The sequence below is a fragment of the Bubalus bubalis genome, chromosome 3, assembly GCF_019923935.1.
Source record: "Bubalus bubalis isolate 160015118507 breed Murrah chromosome 3, NDDB_SH_1, whole genome shotgun sequence".
Taxonomy (NCBI): domain Eukaryota; kingdom Metazoa; phylum Chordata; class Mammalia; order Artiodactyla; family Bovidae; genus Bubalus; species Bubalus bubalis.
The window spans coordinates 98,967,981-98,994,290 of record NC_059159.1 but is presented as its reverse complement, the minus strand read 5'-3'; the positions used below and the strand labels follow the sequence as shown (position 1 = coordinate 98,994,290).

The 26,310-nt window shown below is 36.6% G+C and overlaps 1 protein-coding gene across 32 annotated transcripts in view; it reads right to left on the bottom strand.

The window, feature by feature from the left end:
- PTPRD (protein tyrosine phosphatase receptor type D) overlaps positions 1 to 26,310 on the bottom strand; it is a 536,986-nt gene that overhangs the window by 185,336 nt on the left and 325,340 nt on the right. For 18 of the 32 annotated variants that reach the window (XM_044939860.2, XM_044939874.2, XM_044939864.2 and 15 more), the window contains 6 exons: positions 18,758 to 18,891; positions 14,101 to 14,245; positions 10,317 to 10,622; positions 9,239 to 9,432; positions 6,883 to 6,909; positions 2,725 to 2,842 (listed from right to left, as the gene is read on the bottom strand). In XM_044939860.2, coding sequence (XP_044795795.1) covers positions 2,725 to 2,842; positions 6,883 to 6,909; positions 9,239 to 9,432; positions 10,317 to 10,622; positions 14,101 to 14,245; positions 18,758 to 18,891 — 924 coding nt within the window. The remainder of the gene's footprint in view (positions 1 to 2,724; positions 2,843 to 6,882; positions 6,910 to 9,238; positions 9,433 to 10,316; positions 10,623 to 14,100; positions 14,246 to 18,757; positions 18,892 to 26,310) is intronic. The other 14 variants (XM_044939872.2, XM_044939873.2, XM_044939876.2 and 11 more) reach the window with 2 other exon arrangements.

Below are 26,310 nucleotides of genomic sequence, written 5' to 3'. Positions count from 1 at the left end.
AAGCAGAGAGGGTCCTTCTGTAGAGTAAATAAGCTAATTTTTAAGTCACGATGTATAATCCATTCTCCCTTTTGACTTTGGAGTTATTTGCTTACTATATTCTTCCCTCTTAAAAATCTGTCAGGACTTCAGAAATGGTACACATGTGCTGCTGCCCTCTACTACTTAGTAACAGCAATCATTGGAGATCCATCAAGGCACTCAGTCCCAATGGCTCTAAACTAAGCTTCAGTTGAACTTAGCACCTAAGTAGTAACAATCATAATTGACTGGCCTAAGCCTAGAATTACTTTCAAATTCTCCATATCATAGTCACTTTTCTCTCATCCTTAAACACAGCTGTCAGTACAGTAGTGAAACCATTTAAAAATACAGAAAAAAATTCAAACAAAAGAATTTGCCTAAAACTGCAAGATTTCAGGCAGTAGACTCATTATTATGATGCAGAGCACGGGAGTATTAACAAAGAAACTACAAAAATGTCATAATCACTGAAACATAAAATCCAACATTTTATTAAAAAGCAGCCCTCAGGTTACATGACTCCTATGTGGATTGCTTAAGTTATGGCCTGTACTCTTTATTTCAAAGATATGATTGTTCGCAGATTCTAGGAACAATGTATTATACATAAACCTATCCTAAAACCAGGAATTTTATGATTAAAGTAAAATTTAATGGGAATTTGTGAATTTTCAGTGGAAGCTATAATTAAATACCTTTATAACTATGGTTATTAGGAGTTCACATCTGTGAGATAAACTCAGTAATTCTTCATAGTCATATAAATACAAGGTTTTTTTTTTTTTTAAATAGTATACAAAACAAAGCAAATTAATCTGTTCACTAATGACTAGGGAATGCTTACTTACTACAGGTTGGCATCAAAAAGGAAACAAAACAAAACAAAACATTGGAGCTTTTCTCTTTGAAGGATTATCAATCTCCTTCTGGATTTAAAATCCAGAAGACTATAAATGGATTCTTCAGATGGATTCTCCCATTTCCAATTCAAGAACAGTGAGGAGATCCCAAGAAAATAAACATGCAGACATCTAAATTATAAGCATTTCCTCAATAATGAAGTTTCCATTGATTAAGAAAGATCTGAAATCACGAATGTAAACTGCAAAATAATTCTGTGTGTAAGATCCACAATGCTAAATAATGTTCTGTCCAGTGACTAAAAAGTGACGAGCTAATCTCAGTGACGTTAAAGTAGGCAGTAGCATTCTTGTTCTAGGATTCACATCCCTTGGAGACAAATCCTCTACTTTTTCATCCTCATTATCAGACATCCCTCCCCATATTACGGGCATTAGGAGGTTGATGCTTCATGTAAGACGCTTCAGTTTTCTTAAGACACAATTATAAATATGGGTGAAGGAAGTGTATTTTTTCATTTTGGGGTTCAGTTTTAGGGGTTCACTCTTAGTTGGCTACATTCCAGGAGAAGCTGGTTCCGTAGCTAGACAGTCAGCATGTCCCACTTAACATGTACTGTATCTCCTATGCAGGGTGCTGAATTAACCTGATACAATGGTATTAAAAAAAATAAGGCCCAGAAGATTTTGCCTTGAAGGAGCTTTGCCATCTGTAATCCTGCTGCTCGAGGCAGTTCCAGGTGGCGGGATATGAGTGAGGCAAATCTTATGACATTTAGACAAATTTGGAAGTGAGCACAGCACCCAGGAGGGCACTCAACATCACAGCTGTTCTTTGCTTTATGCCTTTACATAGAGGTGTGTTCCTAAAAAGTTGTGCCAGAAGTGATTCGGGAGGAGTAAATCAAATCATAGTTTAAATGTTCCATGGGAGATTTCTATATAAAGGGATTGAAGGAGAATCCTTCTGTAATTATCTCTTAATTTATTGGTTTTAAAACGTCAGGTCTTCCTTCATGCTGACTTTTCCTAACGTGGCAGACCAATGTATAAGTCTCAATAGTGCTAAGAAGCTCTGTTCTTCAGAAAGGAGCAATCTCTATTAGTCTTTCTGCTTTCTTCATTCTCTTTTTTTGTTTCCCATCTTTTGTGCAATTTGTTGTCTTTTGATACCCCAGAACAAGGGGTCAGGAGGAGAAAATGACAAAAAATAAAATATTAAGTCATCAACCCAGCTCAAGGTGGCAGCTCTTCTAACAAGGTTTGTTTTTCTTTTTTGGGGGGAGGGGTTGGCGTGCTGAGGCTGTCACACGATTTTCCTCCCTAGGTGATCTGCCTTCCAGACCCTCATGGGATCCGCTCCCTCACACCATTCAAGTCTCAGCTCAAATATCCTGCTTCTAAAAGACGTCACTGTTTCTAAAACTGCCCCTAGGAACTGCCTAAAGGTATGCCTGCATATCTTTCTTTTCATAATTTATCACTTCCCGGCATTTTATTATTATAAAACTCATTTGTTCACTTGTTAATTATCCAATCTCAGTCAGAAAATAAATTTCAGGAGGCCAGCTTCTTTCTGTTTTGTTGATTGTTCTTCAGAGTACCGGAAATAGTTCTTGATGCACAGTAGGTACTCAAATAATATTTGGTGAATGAGTGATTAAATAATTTGGGCAAAGCAGGTTCTTCCATTATTTTACCTTACTTAAGATATATCAAAAACCACAAAAGTTGACTACAGTCCATTCTCCCCTCTGATAGAAGCCACCCATACCATTTTGAAAATTATTATTGTTGCCTGAAACATATTGAAGACATATATATGCATAGACATGGTTACCTGCCCCTGTGGTGGACACCAGCTTGGGTTTGCTGCGAGCTCCATCTCCTTTAGTGGTGTAAGCTGTGACAGTGAGGGAGTAGGAAGTTTCAGGCTGTAGCCCAGAAATAATCATGTCCTGAAATGATACAACCGAATAACAATGATTCAAAACTATGCTACAGCTGCCCTGGGGGGAAACCAAGGCATCCGCCTTCATGCTGTGCATGCATGAACATTCCCTGCAGCCATGCCAAGCACTGGATGCATCATGCCTGGAGCTCATGCTGTGCAAGATCTGTCTTCATGCTGACACTGAAATGGGGTCTTCAGCCATCCGCAGAGGCAGCTCTAAGGGGTCATAATCGAAACCACAAAAACTGGAGTCAGACCGCCTGAATGCTTGGATTTCAACTTGCCTTTCCTTATTTACCAGTTTGGTGATCCAGGGCAAGTGAGTTTACCCCACCTGTGCCTCAGTTCTCCATGTGAAGGTTGGGATGCTAGGACCCTCTAGGCTACTAAAGGATTAAATGAGTTATACCGGGCAAACAGTTAAAACAATGTCTGGCTTGTAGTGAGCAGTTCACACCCTAGCTGTTATGATACTCCAGCCACAATCCTTATGCTTCCATCGTAGTCTGGTCCTCAGACTGTTAGTGGTGCTGATGCCAAATAGTATGTTTAATCGCATAAATACTGATATCTTGCCCAGTGGCTGGTCTGCTGGACCTAGACAGCCACAGAAGTTTCTCAGGACTCAAATAATATATTACTGGTTAGTTGTATAGGTTAAGAACTAAAAGTATTATAAACTAAGGAGAACAATCTATAGATTTTGAGGCCTTGTCATAAAACCACATATCAGGATCTTGTTCTATCACATCATGGATATATGCTCTGTCAATTCTGAAAATGTTAAATACCACAAACTATTCATCAAAACCCTTAGCTTTCTCTTAGTAAGGACCCAAAGCTGTGATGGTTATAAGAGAAGATAGTCTAAGAATTATCCTTCCAAATTGGAAGTTACATGATTCTTTAAATAGAGTGCTGGCTATTAATGTTTTGGTATTTTCTTTGGAGCTACACACACGCACAACAATTTAAAAAGTAACTTTTCAGATTTCTGGAACAGCTATGTTTTCAAATTCAATATGGATAAATTTAAGAAAATATTGACTGTTATATTTTGCATCTAAAGATAGTGCATGTGAGAGCTTAGTGAATGGATTTCATTGTGTGAATGGAGAACAGCGGGACTTTTCTGTGCAAGGCTGTAAGGGGCACCATAGAAATCAATGGCTGAATCTGAACCCAGGGATGACAGCTTTTGACAACGTGCTTTTCTAAAAAGAGCAGGAATCTCACCAGTGTGGAAATTCAAAAATTTCAGATACCATCCTCAAGAGCCACTGGAAAAATTATTCTATCAGATGAATAGACTAAATTTGAGAGAGAGATTTGTACCTTCAGGAATGGTTTCACCAACATCACAAAGAATATAAAAATTAAGTGAACCACTCCAGAGTGGCATTTAAAATTATGGTAGGCACACTGGCAATTCAAAAATTAGGATGGGTAAATCTCAACATTATTATTTCCAAGGTCTCCCTCGTGTCACAGAACTACTGATGAAAACAGGCTGGGTTGGGAGAAAAAAGAAGCGATTCTATCACTTGATTCTATCACTAAATTGAGAGGCAAGTAATTTACAAATGCTGAGCCTTCTGTTTCTCATTCATAAAATCGAAGTTAACCAATCACACATGACCTTCCTTCCACACAGGTTGTGACTGGATAATATAAGTAGTGCCAGTGCAAATGTTCAAACCTTCAGTGGTCTAGCTCTAGCATACCTCTCTTTGCTCGAATCACATTGTCTCTTGAGTTACATTTTCTTTCTTTAAGCTGTGGCTGTACTACCTTGGTGGTCTCCACACCCTCTCTGGCTGACATCATAACCACTATTCCTCTCTCTGTATCCTCCTATTCCATTCTGCACCCTAATTCTTGCCCCTGCTTGCTAATAGCTGTCATTCCCAAATGTCCTGACACAGCCATTTATCTGCTGCCTTTCTCACTAGTCCTAAAAAATAAAAAAACTAGTTTCATTTCTAAAACTTAGAGAATTTTTTCTGCCTATATCCTACATTCATCTCTAGCCTTGACTTTCCCCAGGGCCCCAGCAGTATATACACTGTGAATATCTGCTGGACAGTTTCCCTAAACTGTCAAGTGGTATCTCAAATTCAATGTAACTAAAGCACACGTTACTCCCAGAAGTGGAGCCCCCTTCTTCCATAAAATATTTCCATATTTTAATGAATGATGGAGCCTCTTCAAAACTTATGAACAATCTTTGGTCCAATAGTCTCCTTCAAATTCTTAGCTAGTTAGTATGGTTCTGTTCATTCTTCCTTTAAAATATTGATCATAACTTTCCCTTTTTCATTTCTGATTCTCAACTTTAAAAGAAAATCACTTCATGATTTAGGAAAAGAACTGTTAACTTGTTTCCTTATCAACTGTATTAGTTCTCTTAATCTATCCATGAAGTTATTGATTTTTAAGCTGCAGGTAATGACCCATTTAGTAGCTGATGAAATGAATTTAGCCACTTAAGACCAGCGTTTTTTTAAACAAATGGATATACTTGAACATTAAAATGTGAATATATTTAAAAGTAAGGTATTATTTTGTGAAACCTTTATTTTAAACATACACATGCATTGGTCATGGCAAATAATGCATTTTTTACTATGGGTTATGATCAAAGAAGTGTATAAAACACTGTTACGGTGTCAATTTCATGAGAAGTGATAACTTGATTATCATATTTACCAAGAACCTCTATAAGAGACCTTTGTTTTGGCAAAAAATATTTATTTACTAAATGAAAGAAAATTTCCTACCAGTCTTTATCTTATTGCTCTTTTTTAACATTAAAAAAATCTCTCAAGTACTGAAGAGTTAGAGATCAGGTCTTTAGCTTCAAACTTTAGGTTTTTTCCCCTAGAGAAGGGAAGGGCTAACCACTCCAGTATTCTGGCTTGGAGAATTCCATGGACAGAGGAGCCTAGCAGGCTACAGTCTTTGGGGTCACAAAGAGTCAGAGCTGATTGAGCGACTTTCACTTTTTCACTTTGGATCTTTCCAACATTATATTAAAATATAATGCATGTAATAACTTGAACTCTTCAGTTCTGTCAAACTGCCAAGCTCATTGTCAGCTGACTTTTGTCACACTCTTATGTCTATGTCTTCTTCTGCTGAGTTCAGAATGTACTTCAATAAGTACATTCTCACTTCCAACTCTGCAACAGACACAGACATACAGGGATTACCTCTTTAATCCCTACTCATCAGGGATGAGTTCTCCATAAATTTCAGGACGTCTACCATCCTGGTGCTCTGTCCCTAAGCTCATAGCTCTAACTGATATTGTCATTTAAATACTAATTATTCATACATTGCTTGAGGGCATCACATTGGTTGTATTCATGGAACTTTTCTGAACTTTACATCCTTCCTAGCCACCTAGACTGTAAGCACTTAGTAGGCAGTGTCATCCACAGTACTTTATACATAATAAACTCCCAATATAAAAACTAACAGACTAACACAGTCCACTCATTGCAGTATTTTTAAAAAATTCTTCACTCAGTAAGATACCTCCTACTTCTTGGTGTTTCCACTCATGCAATTTCACTCAAATTCGTATGGGTTCAACAGAGAACTGCCGTTTCTACATAGAGTTAATTGGTGCCAGATTTAGATCATATTATGCACTGAATATGCAACCCTGGAGCAGGATTTATGAGCAGCCCAGAACAAACGAGACATCTCCAGTCTGTGATACCTCCACTTAAAGCATGCCTCCTCTAACTGCGCCACAAGGCAGAGTTAGTAACAGCCATCAAACAATGTGAACTCATGATATTTCTTATGTAATCAATAGCACCACATCAATTGCAGCACCACATCAATTTCACAAAACAACGAGGGGAAAAAATTAAAAAAAAAAGTATACCATGTAGTGAAATACTTTAAAAAATAATTTGTTAGTTCATGCATCCAAGCAAACTGTGATGTCACAGTACAAATAAATGAAAGGGGAGTATCAGTAAAAAGCAGCCATTTATAATCTGTTTTGACAGGCAGCCACAAATTACTCACATGTTCAGTAGTATCATCAAATTCCCACTGATTGAGATTAAGAAGGTTGGGGAGGAGGGAAACAAAATAAAAAGAAATGAAGAGAAGTTTGTAGCCTGATAAAGGCAATGGTGCCCTTAGACTACAAAAAAAAAAAAAAAAAAAAAAAAAACAGAAAAAATAAACAACTGAAGAGGTATGTACAATAAAATCCCAAACAGTATATGAGTGTTATGCTGCCACCTCCACTCCTAATTGAGAAATTAAAAGTAAATGTACTCTATATTGTTATCACTAAAACCAACTAATTTTTTAAAATATCAATAAAGCACACAAAGTGCTATGTACACTACATTGTGACGTTTATTTTGATTTCTATCTAGATTATGCAATTCAAGTTACTATTTAGATTACCATCTTCATTATATTGAAAATGTACATCAATGAAGTCCTATAAGATGTAAAAAAAGTTCAACGAATTATCAGAACATGATATGAGCAAAAAATAAATCAACCAAAACTCAGAACAACAACACAAGGAAAATTAGCAAAATAAGAAAGAAAAGCCAAAGCAGAAGAGGAGGGAAAAAAAGACTGAGCTGACATTTAAGGCATTTTGCATTATATAATTTCATTGACTGCCATATTCCCAATGAAAACAGCAAAAGAGCTACTGTTCTGTAATGTAAGCTTATCTAAGAACTGATGAAGGACATCAAAACATGATGGTCGTATCTTTATTTTTCAAAATTACAGATGCACCAAATAAAACGTAAGCATTTTTTATACTATATAAGAACTTTCTGTTTTACGGGTAGTACAAAATAAATATTTATTAAAAGCCAAATCAATAGTGCTTTCTCCAGAATATTATGGGACACTATGAATCTCCAACTAAATTTATAGAAATGTCCTTCAAATGAAAATCATACAACTGGATTTTTGAGGTAAATAAGTCACTAAGCTAGACCCCTTTAGTTAGAATGCTTTATAGCTAAAGCAAATAAGCACCTTTGTGAGTTAAGACTCTGGGATAAATATGAAGTAAAGACTCTGGGGTAAAAAGCTGGGATATTTATTGCCTTTTTATTTTCACAGAGAAAAGAAGGCAAAATGTAGCAATTCCGTACAACAGTTTTCCATTTTGTTCATAATGCTCCCTACTTTCAAAGAAGGGATTTTAGACTGAATTGGTTTCAAATTTGCATTAATCCCATCTATTTCCAGGCCCAACTACCAATTTTGCTGAATAAGCAAAACACTCCATTCTCATACCCCATCACTACTAGGACAAGGTAAACTACTCCATGGGATGTGTATAATCCCCAGCAGGATGCTTATTAATTACAATCTTCCTCTCCCTTTCAGAAAAATATGTGCAAGTAGATTTATTATGATATTGTTTTTTATTTAAAAGTTGAAAAAATATAAAGTCCTCTTTTAAATAACTTATTACAAAACCAAGTTGTGATTATATGGTTATAAATCACTGCCTTTGGCTTGAAAGAATTTCTCACAAACTCAACTACACTTAATAATTTTAACTGGCTCAACATACAGGATCTCATTAATTCCCTGGGAAATTCTATAATTTTTGTCATTATCATTATCTTCATTTTCTTGGAAATGAAATAATTATTTTAATTAAATATGTAATTTGGTAAATAAATGATAGATAAAAATACTGTCTGGATACATTTCCCCAAATAAAAATGTTTACTTCAGTGAAAGAAGGCATTCATTTAGAAATTACAGATTAACTTAGTTTCAAATACTTTTAGCATAGTAGAAAGTAGACTATCAGCAAAATTGCTGTTTAAAATTCTTCCCTTTGATTTAATTAAGTCAATTTTTTTTTAAAAGTCAGAAAGGCAAACTGAGAAATAGCTGTAGAGAGCCAAGTATCTGTATTGAAAAAAAAAATATTCTGTGTTTTGAATCAGATGTGTCATTTCAATTCACTTCCTCACTTGAAGTCAACGTTAACTGAAAAGATAAATATGGATCGTGTGTTTTTAAAGCTAGAATGTTATGAACTTATCTACAAAACAGAAATAGACTCCACATGCATAGAGAACAGACTTCTAGTTGTTAAGTGGGATGCAGGGTCCAGGAAGGACAGAGCGAGAGGCTGGGATTAGCAGAGGCAAACCTTTGTATCTTTGTCTATATCTGTATCACTGAATCACTTTGCTGTACAGTAGAAATTAACACAACACTGCAAATCAATTATACTTCAAGTTTCTTAAAAATCTAGAATTTTGTATAGATATTTTAAAATATCAAAGAAAAAGTGAAAATGGGGCCCATTTTAAGGTACAGGCTAAAACAGATGTATCCTATAAAAGTATACCTGTGTAATTTCTCAGATGCTTACCTGTGCATCAGCCAGCATGACATCCTTCAGCATGGGCTGGCCCTTGGGCTCACCATTTTCCATCCTCACATAATGCACCTGGTATCCTCTTATCTGGCCATGCTGTTTATTGGGCACAGGTGAGCGCCATGAGACTTTAACAGATGTTGAGTTGACAGCCTCTACCTCGACTTTGCGAGGAGGACCACTAGGAACTGGAACAACATCATTGGATAAAAGAAAATTATAGGCACTTGTCCCACCCAGTCAGAGCATTTTCTTTACTTAGGTTTAAAAAAAAAATATGGGTAGACCCCACCATGTTTGTTTGTGGAATACAAACATTTTCAACCAATGAAAATGCTCAACCAATCTGCTCTACCTTTTAAGAAAAGATCAAAAAGCATGACCGATGCCAAAAAAAAGAAAAAAAATGGAAGAAAAAAAGAGTATCAGAGAAATAGAAAAACATGTAAAAAATGTACAAAAGCCAAGGAAGATGCTTTGAGGTTCAAAGCATTAAAGCACAAAGAAGTATAGCATTGAAATAATAACAAAAACTGGTTGTTGATTGCTGTGTGTGTTTTTTAGGTTTCTTTTTTAGCAGAATAAAAAGATTCTTGATTATATGGATTTTCTTCTTTTTTTTTTTTCTCATATCAAAGGTATTCCATACAACAGATGCCAAAAACTGAATGTCGAACATCACTGTCTCTGAAATGTTCAAGACAAAAAGGCAACAAGAAGATAAGAAGGCGCTTTTGAAAAGTTAACATCAAAATGTAAAAGAAGCGACTACAAAAAGCCAAGAAAAATGCAGAAGACATTAGATGGAGGTACAGAGAAGGGCCTGGATTGCAAGGTCACAGGAGCAAACTGTTCTTTAAAAAGGAAGCAAATGACTGTGTTGAGATTAAAAAAAAAAAAAAATTTCCCAGGCCGTAGCAAAGATAGGTCTTTAGCAAAAATTGCTGAAGTTACAGTGACACTGGGTAAAAAAAGATGAGCAGAAAAAAGCACATTACTGTTAGCCTATCAAAAGACAGCAGAGCAAGACCGTGGTAGAAGGGCGCAAACTGATGGAGCAGAGGCAACATACCATCTTCATCGGTTCGAATCAACACGGACAAGCTCTCAGGGCCAGGGCCGACATCGGTGTGGGCTGTCACAGTGATCCGGTATTCAGTCCATTTTTCCAGCTGTTCCAAAAGGTATTTGGTAGTGTCCGAAGGGATTCCCAAAATCTCGTGAGGTTTGTCATCTTCTCCATCCACTGCAGTATACTTGATGGAGTATTCAGTAATAATGCCGTTCTGTTTGTCCACTGGTGGAGGTTGCCAACTTACCAAAATACTAGTGGAACTTGGACTGGTGCAACTAATGTCTTGAGGAGGAGCTGACGGCTCTTATTTTGGTAGTGAGTTAAAGGAGGGTTTGAGTGAAAGGACAGGAGTGGTTGGAAAAAAAAAAAATGATAAAACAAAAGAAAAGGCGAAAATAAATAGACGAACAAGAAGGGCAACAAAATGAAAATAAGACTTTGAAACTTAAAATTTTAAAGATAAATTTATGAACCTTGGCTTAGTAATATGAATAAACCAAAAAATGAATAAATGACCAAAAATAATTGTTAAACAATGGGTGGGGGGAATATGTGAAAATGAAATCTTAAGATAACAGAGCCTCAAATAAAATTACCTACCTGCAATTTAAATTCTTCTTCTAAAACAATCCCTCAGTATTCCCCAGCCCTATTTTACAGACTATCGAACTTCATAAAAAGCTGCAAACAGTACAAGATTTGTTACATGAGAGTCTGATGATGTTTAAGAGACACCATTTCAAGCTTTGGCTACTGAACTGCATTCTGAATCATATACAGTACTCATTTGCAAAAAGGTTCTTCAGTGTGAAAAGCGGCAATAACTGTTAGATGCCCTTCTGCCAATTAAAATTTTAAAAAGAGAAGTACATAAAACCCAACGAACATAAAAGGGTTCCCTCTGACTATCTGAAAATCAGTATTCTGACCAGTTCTAATGAGAAGTGTTAGCGTGATACTGATCATAGCCCATATACAGTGAGCATGCAGATCGACAGAGGATGAAAATGCAGTCCAAGGTTTACCTACCCGAGGGTAAATGTCAGGCTGGTTGATTCTGACTGTAACTTGTACTTACCCTATGTCAGCTTCCAGTTTTTTTTAAAAAAATTATAACTCTTCTTGGGACATCATTGCTAGTGAAGAATTAGATCCCACCAGCAAATTTTGGTAAAATCAATAAAAATCATCTATCCCTTACAAAATGTCAATAACACAGCCATTAAAAAGAACTGTTTAAAAAAATCCTGAGAACCATCTGGGAAAGATATGACTTATCTTCCAATTTGTATGTAGCTCTTTTCATTTTGTACATAATTATTCATATAAAGTAGAATTTACATGAGAGTTAAAAGATAAACTTTCTTAATGCCCATTTTAATATAAACTAGTAACCTTCTGAGTAATTATTTTCCATCAAATAAATCAAACATATCATTATTTGAAAAAAAGCAAGAAAGAACAATGTGACTACTATTATAATATTCCTAAAGAAGCACAAAGAATTTAGATAAAATACATGTAAATATGTATGCATATATATATAAGACAATATACATGACTGAAGAGTAAAACATTTCTATTTTTTTTTTTTGTATTTGAACATGCAGTTTGAGTAGTTCTTTACATTCTGTGAACCTTAATAATATGTGGTGTCAGGTATATCTTATTATATAGACAATTATCAGTCTTTCTTAATTTACATGTCTTGTGTTCTTCATTATAGGCAATCAAAATGAAAAGATCTTTGTACAGACAAAAAGAAAATTATCATTAAATAGCCTTGTAAATCTGGTATAAGATTTGCAAAATCACAAGAACATCATTTTTATTGATTCTGACTATAGGTTCTTATATCTCAAATTATGAAACTATTTCATATGCACTATCATTCATAATAAATTGAGTTGTTCATGTAACAGCAAAGACTCATTTGTAATTCTTTTTAAAAAACCAATTTGGTTTTCACTGCATTCCTACCTTCAGACCTATTCTGCGAGAGTATATGCAACACCACTTGAAACTCTAATAAAGAGTAGATAAGCTTTTGATGTGGTTATAGGAAGTCCATTCTGTCTCTCTGTATGTAAGTATCTATATATGTATTTGCTGTGCTGTGCTTAGTTGCTCAGTCGTGTCCTACTCTTTGTGACCCCAGGGACTGTAGCCCACCAGGCTCCTCTGTCCACAGACTTCTCCAGGCAAGAATACTGGAGTGGGTTGCCATGCCCTCCTCCAGGGGTTCTTCCCAACCCAGAGATCAAACCCAGGTCTTCTGCAATGCAGTCGGATTCTTTATCATTTGAGCCACCAGGGAAGCATGTAAGTATACATTAGGTGTATATTTACAAAAAAACTTAAGTTTGTAAAAAACATGCAAAATATAATATTAAAGCATGTCACCTTCCTGTTAATTAAATGTCTGATTTTAAGAGTTATCTTCTGCAATATTACTTATTAGCCTGCCTGGAACTCAAAGAAGACACAATACTGCACTGATTTACATGTTTGAGTTTTACAAGAAATGGAATGTTATAGGAATAAACTATAATCAGTAAGGGATTAAGCAACAGAATACTAATACTTTTCATATGAATAATCATGTGTTGAGGAAAACTATGAATTTTATCATCAAAAACTGAAAAGATTTATCTATAGAATATGAAATTCTGGAAGACTTGCTTATATGAAAGGAAACTCATTCTCTAAAAAACTGTAAATTTCATGTTTTCTGATAGTCTAGAAATTAGGTCAATAGAACATCCTCTTTATGAAATTCCACATATTCATTTTGTACATATCTATGTCACTATATCACAAACCACATAAAATATAAAATACTTTTAAAATCTAAGGAAAGTCCAAAATACCGTTCAAGAAAAATGGTTGTTTAATAAATTATAGAAACTTATTAATAAAGAGCAAACAGTAGTATTATATAAGCCGCCAGACTTTCCATCAAAAACAACCTGCCATATAACACATTATACAGAACAGTCCTCCCTAGACAAAATGAACTCCATTGTGATCAACACAACTGTGCTTTAGAGTAAGAGTCCCCAAATGAAAAGAAACCTGAGGAAACGAAATACAATTTAGGTTCGCCACTATACTTGTGATTATTCCATTGTTCCTAAATTTGTCCAAATACAGATCTTCTGTGAATGTTTCAAATTTTCATATGAACTACTTGCAAAGTTAACAACAAACTAGGAACAAATAGGTGACATGAAGACTTGGTCATAAGCAAAGTTAAAATCTGTCTTTAAAAGAGGTGAAAGTTTGGTCTTTAGCTATCTTTGCTAAGCCCTCCTCTGATTATTTTGCAGTGTTCTCAACCTGAATTTTGCCTTACAGCAAAATTCAACGTTTTTACCCATTTTTCTCAAGGAGGCTTACTGTTGCTGCTGCTGCTGCTAGGTTGCTTCAGTCATGTTCGACTCTGTGCAACCCCATAGACGGCAATCCACCAGGCTCCCCTGTCCCTGGGATTCTCCAGGCAAGAACATTGGAGTGGGGTGCCATTGCCTTCTCCAGGAGGTTTCCTAACTTCTCTAAATGACTTTCAATTCCAGGAGTGAGAGAATGGGATCTGTCATTTGGACCCAGCCTGAAAACCAAGGTCTTGATAACTCTAATCTCTAAAACTGGACACTTGCTGATATAGAGACTACCAGCTATTAAAAGAATATGAATTAGCAAGTCTGTTGGTGAGGATAAAAGCCGGCAACACTTCCTAGTGGAAAAAAGGGGCAGAATATAAGCAAAGAGAGACACCTACTTGACTGCATGGTTCTGGCTGATATTTCAGCTGTGGAAGCACCCAGGCCTTGGGGAGAGCGTGCCGCCAGACGGAAGTAGTACAAGCTGTTTGGTCTCAGCCCTTGCAGTCTGTAGGATGTCCCTGGCTCAATGGTGATCCGTTGCTGTGGATATGTAACAAGGGAACTTGATCATTTTCATTAAGATCTGTGCATGTATTTTTATCACACTGCCCAGAACATCAGATTTCTGTCATCAGGGTTATAATGTTATCAAAATATCACAAACAGAATCAATAGTGAATATCAAGGACCCCACTAAGGGCAGCACATAAAGAAGATTGTTGTTTTTTAGTTGCTAAACTGTGTCCAAGCCTCTGCGACCCCATGGACTGTAGCCAAAAGGCTCCTCTGTCCATGGGATTTCCCAGACAAGAATAGTGGAGTGGTAAGTTTCTACAAGTAAGACAACTAGAAAAAAAAGAAGTCAAGGATCTATTTAATGATGACACAGTGTTTCAAATACATCAGATAAGGGGCAGTGAGAGGCCACCACCCATGAACGCATTTCAGCTTTAAGGCATGTGTGTGGTTGTGACATTGTCCACAATAGAAACTGACACCCATTTCTGACAGTGGCTATGCCCAACAGTCCATTTGAAGAGATGTCTAGCTCATTTCCCATGACAGCCTGAAACCCAAGTATGGGCAAAGAAAATATGGCCAGAAGTAACATAACAATGGAAACTGGCATACAATTTACATGACGTTGTTATAAAAGAGATCTGAAATTGCCAAGGTCGGCCGGGATAAAAATCAGATGTTAGTTACTGAAGAAAGCTGGATAATGTACATGAAACCATATCATTATTCTAGGTTGATTTCAAATTAATTTTTAAGTTATTTTTAATTGGAGGATAATTGCTTTACAATATTGTGTTGGTCTCTGCCTTACATCAACACTAATCAGCCATAGGAATGATGTATGTCCTCTCCCTCTTGAACCTCCCTCCCTCCTCCCACCCCATCCCACTCCTCTAGGTTGGCACAGAGCACCAGATTTGAGCTCCCTGCATCATAGGGCCTATAGGAAGGAAAAAGAAACCACAAACTTTTCTATAACCTGACATCAAAAAGGCTTCTGAAATAACTGTTGTTTTTTTTTTTAATTGAATGTTGTAACTCTTATTTTCATGCTTGAAATCTTCCTTTGCCATTTTAGTAAAAATATAGCTATCTATGGGTAATCAATCTCAGATTGAACATGAGTCTGTAGCAAACCTTAAAAAACATACTAATATGTAATCTTGTAATGGCATCAATAATCTTACAAGGCTTTTTATTAAACAGTGTTTGGCATTCACACAAACCAGAAATCAGGGAAGGGGAATTCAAATATACAACTAGAGAAAACATCCTTAGGGTGTTCTGGCTTGCAAATAAAAAAGCTTTCACAAATTTTAGACTTACCAAATAATAAGAAAAAAAAAAGGAATTTCCTAAATAAACATTTGTAAAGCACAGTAGGGATGCCAAAAGTCAAGTATCCAACCATTGCCAAAAGACCACCTCTCTCATAACTGTTTTTATTTTTAATAGGGTATGCAGGTCAGGAAGCAACAGTTAGAACTGGACATGGAACAACAGACTGGTTCCAAACAGGAAAAGGAGTACATCAAGGCTGTACATTGTCACCCTGCTTATTTAACTTATATGCTGAGTACATCATGAGAAATGCTGGGCTGGAGGAAGCACAAGGTGGAATCAAGATTGCCGGGAGAAATATCAATAACCTCAGACATGCAGATAACCCCACCCTTATGGCAGAAAGTGAACTAAGAACTTCTTGATGAAAGTGAAAGAGGAGAGTGAAAAAGTTGGCTTAAAGCTCAACATTCAGAAAACGAAGACCATGGCATCTGGTCCCATTCAGTTCAGTTACTCAGTTGTGTCTGACTCTTTGCGACCCCATGAATTGCAGCATGCCAGGCCTCCCTGTCCATCACCAACTCCTGGAGTACACTCAAACTCACATCTATTGAGTCGGTGATGCCATCCAGCCATCTCATCCTCTGTTGTCCCCTTTTCCTCCTGCTCCCAATCCCTCCCAGCATCAGAGTCTTTTCCAATGGGTCAACTCTTTGCATGAGGTGGCCAAAGTACTGGTCCCATTACTTCATGGCAAATAGATGGGGAGACAGTGGAAACAGTGGCTGACTTTATTTTTGGGGGCTCTAAAATCACTGCTGCTGCTGCTGCTGGTAAGTCGCTTCAGTCATGTCCAACTCTGTGCAACCCCATAGACGGTAGCCCATCAGGCTCCCCTGTCCCTGGGATTCTCCAGGCAAGAACACTGGAGTGGGTTGCCATTTCCTTCTCCAATGCATGAAAGTGAAAAGTGAAAGTGAAGTTGCTCAGTCATATCCGACTCCTAGTGACCCCATGGACAGCAGCCCACTGGGCTCCTCCATCCATGGGATTCTCCAGGCAAGAGTACTGGAGTGGGGTGCCATTGCCCTCTCCGAAAATCACTGCAGATGGTGATTTCAGCCATGAAATTAAAAGACGCTTACTCCTTGGAAGGAAAGTTATGACCAACCTAGACAGCATATTAAAAAGTAGAGACATTACTTTGCCCACAAAGGTCCATCTAGTCAAGGCTATGGTTTTTCCTGTAGTCATTTATGGATGTGAGAGTTGGACTATAAAGAAAGCTGAGCGCCGAAGAACTGATGCTTTTGAACTGTGGTGCTGTAAAAGACTCCTGAGAGTCCCTTTGAGAGTCCCTTGGACTGCAAGGGTATCCAATCAGTCCATCCTAAAGCAGGTCAGTCCTGGGTGTTCATTGGAAGGACTTATGTTGAAGCTGAAATTCCAATACTTTGGCCACCTGATGCGAAGAGCTGACTCATTTGAAAAGATCCTGATGCTGGGAAAGATTGAGGGCAGGAGGAGAAGGGGACTACAGAGGATGAGATGGTTAGATGGCATCACTGACTCAGTGGACATGGGTTTGGGTGGACTCCGGGAGTTGGTGATGGACAGGGAGGCCTGGTGTGCTGCGGTTCATGGGGTGGCAAAGAGTCTGACATGACTGAGCAACTGAACTGAACTGAACTGAAGGATTGTAAATAATTTAATGTTAATTTATGTTGTACTACAAACATTTGTAACACAAGTACTTACATCAACACTTTAGTTCTAGAATTTGTTGAGTTATTAATTGGAATTGGCTTTGTTAGCTAAACCTAAAAGCACTGCTCTTAGAACCTGCTCACTTTAGAGATGTAATAAAACAGGTTTATTAACATTAACTTAGTATAGCATTCAAAGTGATGAGCCAGAAGTTAATCGGTAACAGTTCACTGTGTTTGTGAGTCTTTTACAAAAGTATTCTTTGTTAGAAATCAGGGCTGTTTTGCTTTGTGAAGTTGGCCTTTTTTAAGACAAAAAATGCTAAGAGATATAATAAAATGGCTTGGTGAATCGAGTTTTCATATATAGTTTTATAAACTTTTTTGCCCTGATGTTCCCTAATGAGTTTCATGATAACAAATGAAATATATATTATTATCATATATCCCCTTTCTGAAAATATTAGATGTATCTTAATAGTGATTTATAGAATCTGTTCAAAGTATACCCACAGGCCAGTGTATCATGAAGTCAAGAGAACAGATTCTAGAAATTGTCTATATATGAGGCTTTGGGCAAATACTTCAACTTTTCTCTTTGTATCCATTTTGTTAATACGTGAAACAGATTAATAATAGAGGCTGACACAAAGCACTACTGTTGGATTGAGTTAATATATGTGAAACCCTTATTATAGTACCTGTAAATGTATGTTATTCTGATTTTTATTTCTCTTTTTAGTAACTATTAACAATTTCTAGCCTTCTATACTTATTTGCATAACATAATCAAATTATATGTGTGTGTGTGTGTGTGTGTGCATCACATTGATTCGCATCTGATTCTTTGCGATCCTACGGACTGTAGCCCTCCAGGCTCATCTGTCCACCGGGATTCTCTAGTAGAGAATTCTGGAGTGGGTTGCCATGGCTTCCTCCAGAAGATCTTCCCGACCTAGGGATTGGACCCACATCTCTTGTGTCTCCTGCGTTGGCAGGTGGGTTCTTTACCACTAGTACCACCTGGGAAGCCAATAAGTATTGATATACAGATATAGATACATACACACTCATATCAAACAATCAATGGCATACAAATGAACATTTGCTCTGGGGCATCTTTCTCTGAAACCAGTTGGGACAAATTCATCTACCCAAAGCCTTGGAGCTCACTTAGTCAAGTGTTAACTGTGACTTAAGTATTTTAATGCAGAAGACAAAGAAAGGAAATCTCCAAATATCAAGGAGTATATTATTTTACAACCCAATACTTCCGTAAGCATCTTGGAAACCCGAATTAAAAAAAAAAAATCCATTAGAGACAACAGCCATTTTTTGTGTGTGTCTCTTCTGTCCTACTCCCATCAAGTCTCCAAATACTCTTTCTTTTTTTTTTGGTCAATCTTCTCTTTTTATGAATAAATCTTTTCCACCAATGTCCTCAGTAGCTATCTGACCTTTTAACGGAACTTGGGCAAGTAAACAGAATGAGAGTAGTGTCTCGATGCCATGAATGGTGACAAGGTGAGAAGCACAGTCCTACCTCCTCTCCATGCTCCCCATCTTTGTAGACCAGTTCATAGCTGGCGATGGTGTCTGAACGTGGAGGCGTCCAAGAGAGCAAAATACTTGTTTCCGATTCAGGTTCTGCCTTGAAATTTAGTGGCTGCCCTGGGACTAAAAACAGAAAAGCAAAGGATTAAGCTCACTGTCACCAGAAATAATCAGAAATTCTTGCATTAACTGTTTAACCTTTCAGTGTTCACATGTATTAGTTGAGCAGAGAGCAAGGTTTCTTACATTGTTCAAGTTAACCTATGAATACAAAGCCCACTTTTTCTCCTTTAAGGGATAAGGACAATGTTATGAATATTGTCCTTGTCCTTGAGTGGTTTAATATATATGTAAGATGTGGAATTAGCAAATGTAAATATATCAGTTTCTAAATTCAACTTTAAGGATAATATTTATTATAATATTGTTATAAGCAATAAATGTGATGATATTGTTGTGAGCAATAAACATGATTTATATAGAGCACTTGGAATGAATATTGCCTAAATCACATAAAATGTTAAATACATAAAAGCTATTGCTATTTTACAACTGAGGAGGAACTTATTTTTTAGTACTATAGTTTACTTTCAAAACAATTTCCAATTAGGTTTATAAAATCTCACCTTCACTCCATTAGCAAAATCTATAGGCAAGCATAATCATTAGTATTTTTTTTGGTTACCAACCCATTTTTAAACAGATGTAAAATAAAGAGAATTTAAAAACCTAACACTAACAATTCTTTCTAACCTCTAAATGAGTTTATATGAGTTAATACACTAGACCCAATGTAAATTTAATATTGTCCCAAGTGAGAAAGAACTAAATTACTACACAAGTTAAAAAGTTTATAGACCACACTTACAATCATAAATATACGAATTTAATATAGCTTTCCCTGGTGGCTCAGACAGTAAAGAATCTGCTAGGAATGTGGGAGACCAGGGTTCGATCTCTGGGTTGAGCTGTTCCCCTGGAGAAGAGAATGGCAACCCACTTCAGTATTCTTGCCTGGAGAACTCCATGGACATAGAAGTGTGATAAGCTACAGTTCATGGGATCACAAAGAATCAGACATGATTGAGTGACTAACACTTTCACTTTCACAGGAATTTAATAGAGGTCATCTATAATTTGTACCTTGGTCATATGATCCATGCAATAGACAATTTGGAACAGCTATATACAGATGAAATCAAGAATTGGATCTAGTTGAAAACACCTTACCCAAATGTTGAATTAGAATAAATTTTACTAACACCAGCCTCCTAGTTAGCACCTAATCCCACGAGGTCCTCTACCCATTATATACAAGGCTCATGCACTTCAGGGCATCAGTGGCACAATTACCCTTACTTACGTTGTTCTTGCCCAATGTCTACTCTGGCTGGTGCCCATGTCTTGGTGGCCATTAAATATTTTGATCATTACTCCTGATATTATGGTATGTTTCAAAGTGCCATATCTGAATATATGTCCGTATGCCCACAAGTTCACATGAGAATTGTGTGTATATTTAAATTAAAAAAAGATAAGACTAATACTCCACACCAGAGGGGAAAAGAACACCTCAAGTATTTTTGGCAAATGAGCATAAGCATTCAAAAATATGTACAAACAACATAACTTGTAGCTGATGTATGACATCAATTTGTTAAACAATAATTAAAGCATCATTTTCAGAAATAAAGTTGTTGGAAATATAAAATGTAATGCTTCCTTTTCTTTCTGTAGTCATCTCTCTGCAGTATGACTAAAAAACTGCCTTTTGTTTGAAAAAGAGATTCAAGTTTAAAAGGACCTACAATGGTTTCTGGGATCCCTAATTATCATTTCATTCCTCATCTGGTCTGTTAACCTCTGAGTGTGTGTGTGTGTGTGAATAAGTGCACACACTTGTGTCTGGACTGATGCGTAAGGCCAATAATCAGTGCTTCATATTTCTAATTAATCTTCTTTTCTCCCCTGTTGTACCATAGGCTTTGAGATACTCATTAATTTGATGCCTCCAGGAATGTACTTTCTGAATTGGGTATCTATTTTTTTTAAAAGAACCTGCCCAATAGGTGACCTAACATAATCCTTCACACTGAGAGGTGAGAGGTGGAGACAAAAGAAGATAAGAGATCAAGAGCAAGAGAAGGTAGAACAGAAGAAAATAAGAAAACAATCAGGCAAACAGCAAATCAAAGAGAAAACGCATTATTTTTAAAGGAAAATACCAATATCACAGGCAGGAACAACAATGGAAGCCAAGAATGATCAGACAGATGGGGGAATGATGTTTGAATTCTAATATTCAGACGATGAAAGGTTTTCTCAACCTAAAAATACACATGCCTATGCATATGTATGCAGTCACTTCTTTTTCTCTAGTTTTATTCCAACTTCCACAAGTCTGGGAAAGAACACCTTGTGATAACTTCTGACATAATCCAAACCGAATAAAGTACTGTCAAGAATTAACAACACAGACAGTTTGAAAGGCTGCTCTCAGGATAATAAATGCTGGTTATACATTTCCTCCCTGCTAATGCTAATAATAAATTGAGTGACAGTGACTGAAAACATTATGGGAATCTAATTAACTTTTTCTTACTTAAACTGTTTACTTTTTTGCTTTTAATTTGTCTCAAACAAATTCCTGGTAGGTCCCGATGTTTCATCCTTGTTTAGTGCCATACACTTCCTTTAATCCCCTAATTCTGTTTGGTTCTATTCAAAGCCTTCTCTTTCTAAATAATGAAATAGCTACATCAAAGTCTCAGAGGGTGTAAATGTTCATTTTATCCTTGCACAAAGTAAGTAAGTAGTGATTACGCAACTGGATAGACTTTTTAAATAGTACAATGAGGTTATCCTCCTCTGCTACATAATACAATGAGGTTTTCCTCCTCTGCTTTCACCATCTTCTTTTGAAGTGGGCTGGCAGATAATTTATTAGATTGTAAACTTGTAGTAGAAATACCAGTGTCTAGAAATGCCAGGCGGATGAGAAGGCCATATGGACACAGGGTCACGGGAGTGCCTGGGCCACCGGAAGGAGTCAGTGATGCTCTGAGCCAGTAGAGGGCTGCCTTGTGGGATGTGGGTTCGGACTGGCCCAAGCTTCTGATTTTTCAACAGAAGTTGATAATGAATCTTCTAGGTAAAATCTTTCAATTTCTTTATAATCTTAAATAAACTGAAACAGTTGAAATGAAATAAAAAACACTGTATTGGGCAAAAGATGTCTACAGACAAAATCTAGCATATGGACCAGGGCTTAAAAGATCTTTTTGTTATATCAGGTTCTGTGCCCACATGTGTCTTAAGGGTGACACTACTCAGACTTTCTTGGGAATTGGGAAAGTGAAAGTCACTCAATCCTGTCTGACTCTTTGCAAACCTGTGGACTGTAGCCTTCCAAGCTCCCCTGTCTCTGGAATTCTCTAGGCAAAAACACTGGAGTGGGTTGCCATGCCCTCCTCCAGGGGATCCTCTCGACCCAGGGATTGAACACAGGTCTCCTGCACTGCACACAGGCTCTTTACCGTTTGAGCCACCAGGGAAGCCAAAGAATAGTGGAGTGGGTAACCTATCTCTTCTCCAGGGGATCTTCCCAACTCAGGAATCAAACCCATGTCTCCTGCTCTGCAGGCGGATTCTTTACTGTCTGAGCCACCAGGGAACTGTGGGTTCACCTAAAGATATTGCTTCCTCATTATCATTTAGTCAGTGCTGAAACATCCACAATGAAGCTGAGGCTTTAAAGCAAAAAAAAAAAAAAAAAAGCTATGATAGTAATGTATTTATTTATATATTGCCCCCAAAAATTAGTCCTAATGATCATAATATATGTTTAGAAGAAAACACTTTAGTGGACTCCCAACTGTCATATTTATTTTGTCTGTGCCACTTGGAGACACAGGGAAATTTCATCATTGGTCAGAATTTTACACCAAATACAATGCTACAAAGGCTCTATTAACATTTATATTTATCTTTTTCCATATCCTTTTCCCTCTTTCTCTCCTTCCCTGACTGTCTCCCTCCCTCTCCCCTTTTCCTTTTCCCTCCGGATACACACACACACACACACACACACACACACGACTGAGGGACTTCACTTTCACTTTTCCTTTCATGCATTGGAGAAGGAAATGGCAACCCACTCCAGTGTTCTTGCCTGGAGAGTCCCAGGGATGGGGGAGCCTGGTGGGCTGCCTGTCTATGGGGTGGCACAGAGTCGGACACGACTGAAGCGACTTAGCAGCAGAAGCAGTTTATGTGTGTGTGTGTGTGTGTGTGTGTGTGTGTGTGTGTGTGTGTATATATACTACTCTCACAATGTTTATACCTCAAACTTACTAACATTCTTTTATCTCATTTACTTCAGGTTAGACTATGTATATTTAATTTTTATTCTATTAAGAGCTTTCCTGTTTTGTACCATTTCTCTCACTAATGAACCTAAGATTCATTTTATGGGAAAATCTAAGACTCTGGAAAACATATGGAAGAAGAAGAAGAACAACAACAAAACTCACCCAGAAATGTAAGTGTAGTAACTGTGACCAGAAACCAAAAAATTTACATGTGGAAAGAGAAAAAGAATGTAAAAATAGTTTTTCTTTAAAATTGTATTTAATAAATCCTTATATTTGGTGAAGTGGTGCTGTTATATCCTTCTTCTTGATTGCTTATGTAATGTCCACAAAGAAATACAAATATGGGTTATCAGTTCCCTAAAATAAGATTATAACCCATTGAGAAATGTAAAATATTTGCATAGTAATACAATTATACTCAATACAAATATCTGAAGGCAACTTAGAGTGGAGAACGAATAAAAAGTGAAAAGAAAATCTGCATGATATCTAAACTTTGATGATTAGAAGAAATAAAATTTCAGTAGATTTTAGAAGAGAAACAGGTTAGCACACATATAAGCTGGCTAAAAAACAATTTTACCTCACCATAGTATAAATATGAAATGTACCAAAGAGATTAAAAAAAAAACAAAACCCAAATAACTTATTGTTAAAATAGCTAGTACTCTAATAAGGTACATATTTTAAAATGTGAGCATCTAGCATATTGACAAATGTTAACAACAACAATAAAAACAACAGCCAGAATTATAGTGGTAGTAAAACAAAACCAAATTCAAACAAGGAGTCGGATTTCTAAGTGCTACAGATATATTATTGACAAAAGTAGTGCTTAATACACAAGCACCTGCCTAAATCTTGTTCTCAATTGTCATTAAGCATCAATAAGAAAAAGTTAAATTTTATTACAGTTGTATATATAGCCATAGCTCTTTTACTCATTGCTAAAACAACCTAGAAAAAGCATTTAAATTTTTGTTATTGGAAATCAGTCTTTTTTAATTTGCCTATATTGACTTGTTGATATATATTTAATAGTAATGAAATGATTTAAAAATTATGAAAATCTAAGCACAATGTCTCTAAAATGTCATAGTTCTATTACAATTTTGCTTCTTCAAAACATTTGAAGTTGATACCACTCATTAATATTTACTTAGTAAATGCATATAATTATTTTCCTTTCAAAGATCTATAACTATTAAGGTCTGCACATAAAAATCAGTACTTTCTCCAAGAATTTATTGAATGCATAGAAGAATTAGAGGTCAGATGTGTTTTCTAAAGAAAGTTCAGAAAAGAGACACGCATGAGGATTTAATAGCTTTATGATTGTCCCATTAGCATGAACAACATACAACATTTATTTCAGTGCACAGGTTGAAGATGTTAATTTATTACATTTCTTTAGAAGAGTTTTATTTGTACTTCTTTTGTAAAATACAGTTACCCTACATTCTTATATAATTATATACATGAGAAAACTATAACAGACATCTTTTCTGAAGGTGTTTTTCTGTAGCAGAGTTTTTCCCCAACATAACGTAAATACTTCCCTTGTCAATGACCATACGGTCCACGTATTTTCAAGGCAAACCAGTCACAAGTAATTATAATGCCAGAAGTTAAAGCGGTGGAAACTCTGGATGATTAATCCATACATTTAGAAAATAATCATTTTAGCCAAAACTTTTTTATATTTAGAATCATTTAAAGATGATAGTTTCATCTGTACTAATATTCATAATTAAGGGACTATATTACTGACTACAAATAGATACCCAAGAAAAAGATACACAAAAAGGCAAAGTGATTGTCTGAGGAAACTTACAAATAGCTGAGAAAAGAAGAGAAGTAAAAGGCAAATGAGAAAAAGAAAGATATACCCATCTGAATGCAGAGTTCGAAAGAAGAGCAAGGAGAGATAAGAAAGCCTTTCTAAGTGAACAATGCGAAGACAGGAAAACAAGAGAATTGAAAAAGACAAGAGAACTTTGCAAGAAAATTAGAGATACCAAGGGAACATTTCATGCAAAATGAGCACAATAAAGGAAATGGTATGGTCTTAACAGAAGAAAAAGATATTAAGAGGAGGTGGCAAAAGGTCACAGAAAAACTAAACAAGAAAGATCTATTAAGAAAAGACCTGGATAACCACAATATGTGATCACACACCTAGAGCCAGACATCCTGGAGTGTGAAGTCAAGTGGGCCATACGAAGCATCATTACAAACAAAGCTAGTGGTGGTGGTGGGATTCCAGCTGAGCTATTTCAAATCCTTAAGATGATGCTGTGAAAGTGCTGTACTTAAAATATGAGCCAATCTGGAAGACTCATCAGTGGCCACAGGACTGGAAATGGTCAGTTTTCATTCCAATCCCAAAGAAAGGCAATGCCAAAGAATGTTCAAACTACCACACTATTGCACCCATTTCACAGGCTAGCAAAGTATGCTTAAAATCTTCCAAGCGAGGCTTCAACTGTAGGTTGAAGGTTCAACTGTAGGTTCAACAAGTCCTTCCAGATGTTCAAGATGGATTTAGAAAGGCAGAGAAAACAGAGGTCAAATTGCCAACATCTGTTGGATCATAGAAAAAGCAATAGAATTCCAGAAAAAAAAAATCTACTTCTACTTCATTGATACACTAAAGCCTTTGACTTTGTGAATCAAAACAAACTGTGGAAAATTCTTAAAGGGAGATGGGAATACCAGACTACTTTACCTGACTCCTGAGAAACCTGTATACAGGCCAAAAAGAACAGTTAGAACCAGACATGGAAGAAGGAACTGGTTCCAAACTGGGAAAGGAGTACGTCAAGGCTGTATATTGTCACCTTGCTTATTTAACTTCTATGCAGAGTACATCATGCAAAATGCTGGGCTGGATGAAGCACAAGCTGGAATCAAGATTGCTGGGAGAAATATCAACTACCTCAGATTTGCAATGACACCACCCTGATGGCAGAAAGCAAAGAGGAACTAAAGAGCTGCTTGATGAAAGTGAAAGAGGAGAGTGAAAAAGCTGTCTTAAAACTCAACATTCAAAAAACTAAGATGATGGCATCCGGTCCCATCACTTCATGGCCAAATAGAGGGGGAAACAATGGAAACAGTGACAGATTTTATTTTCTTGGGCTCAAAAATCACTGTAGATGGTGACTAC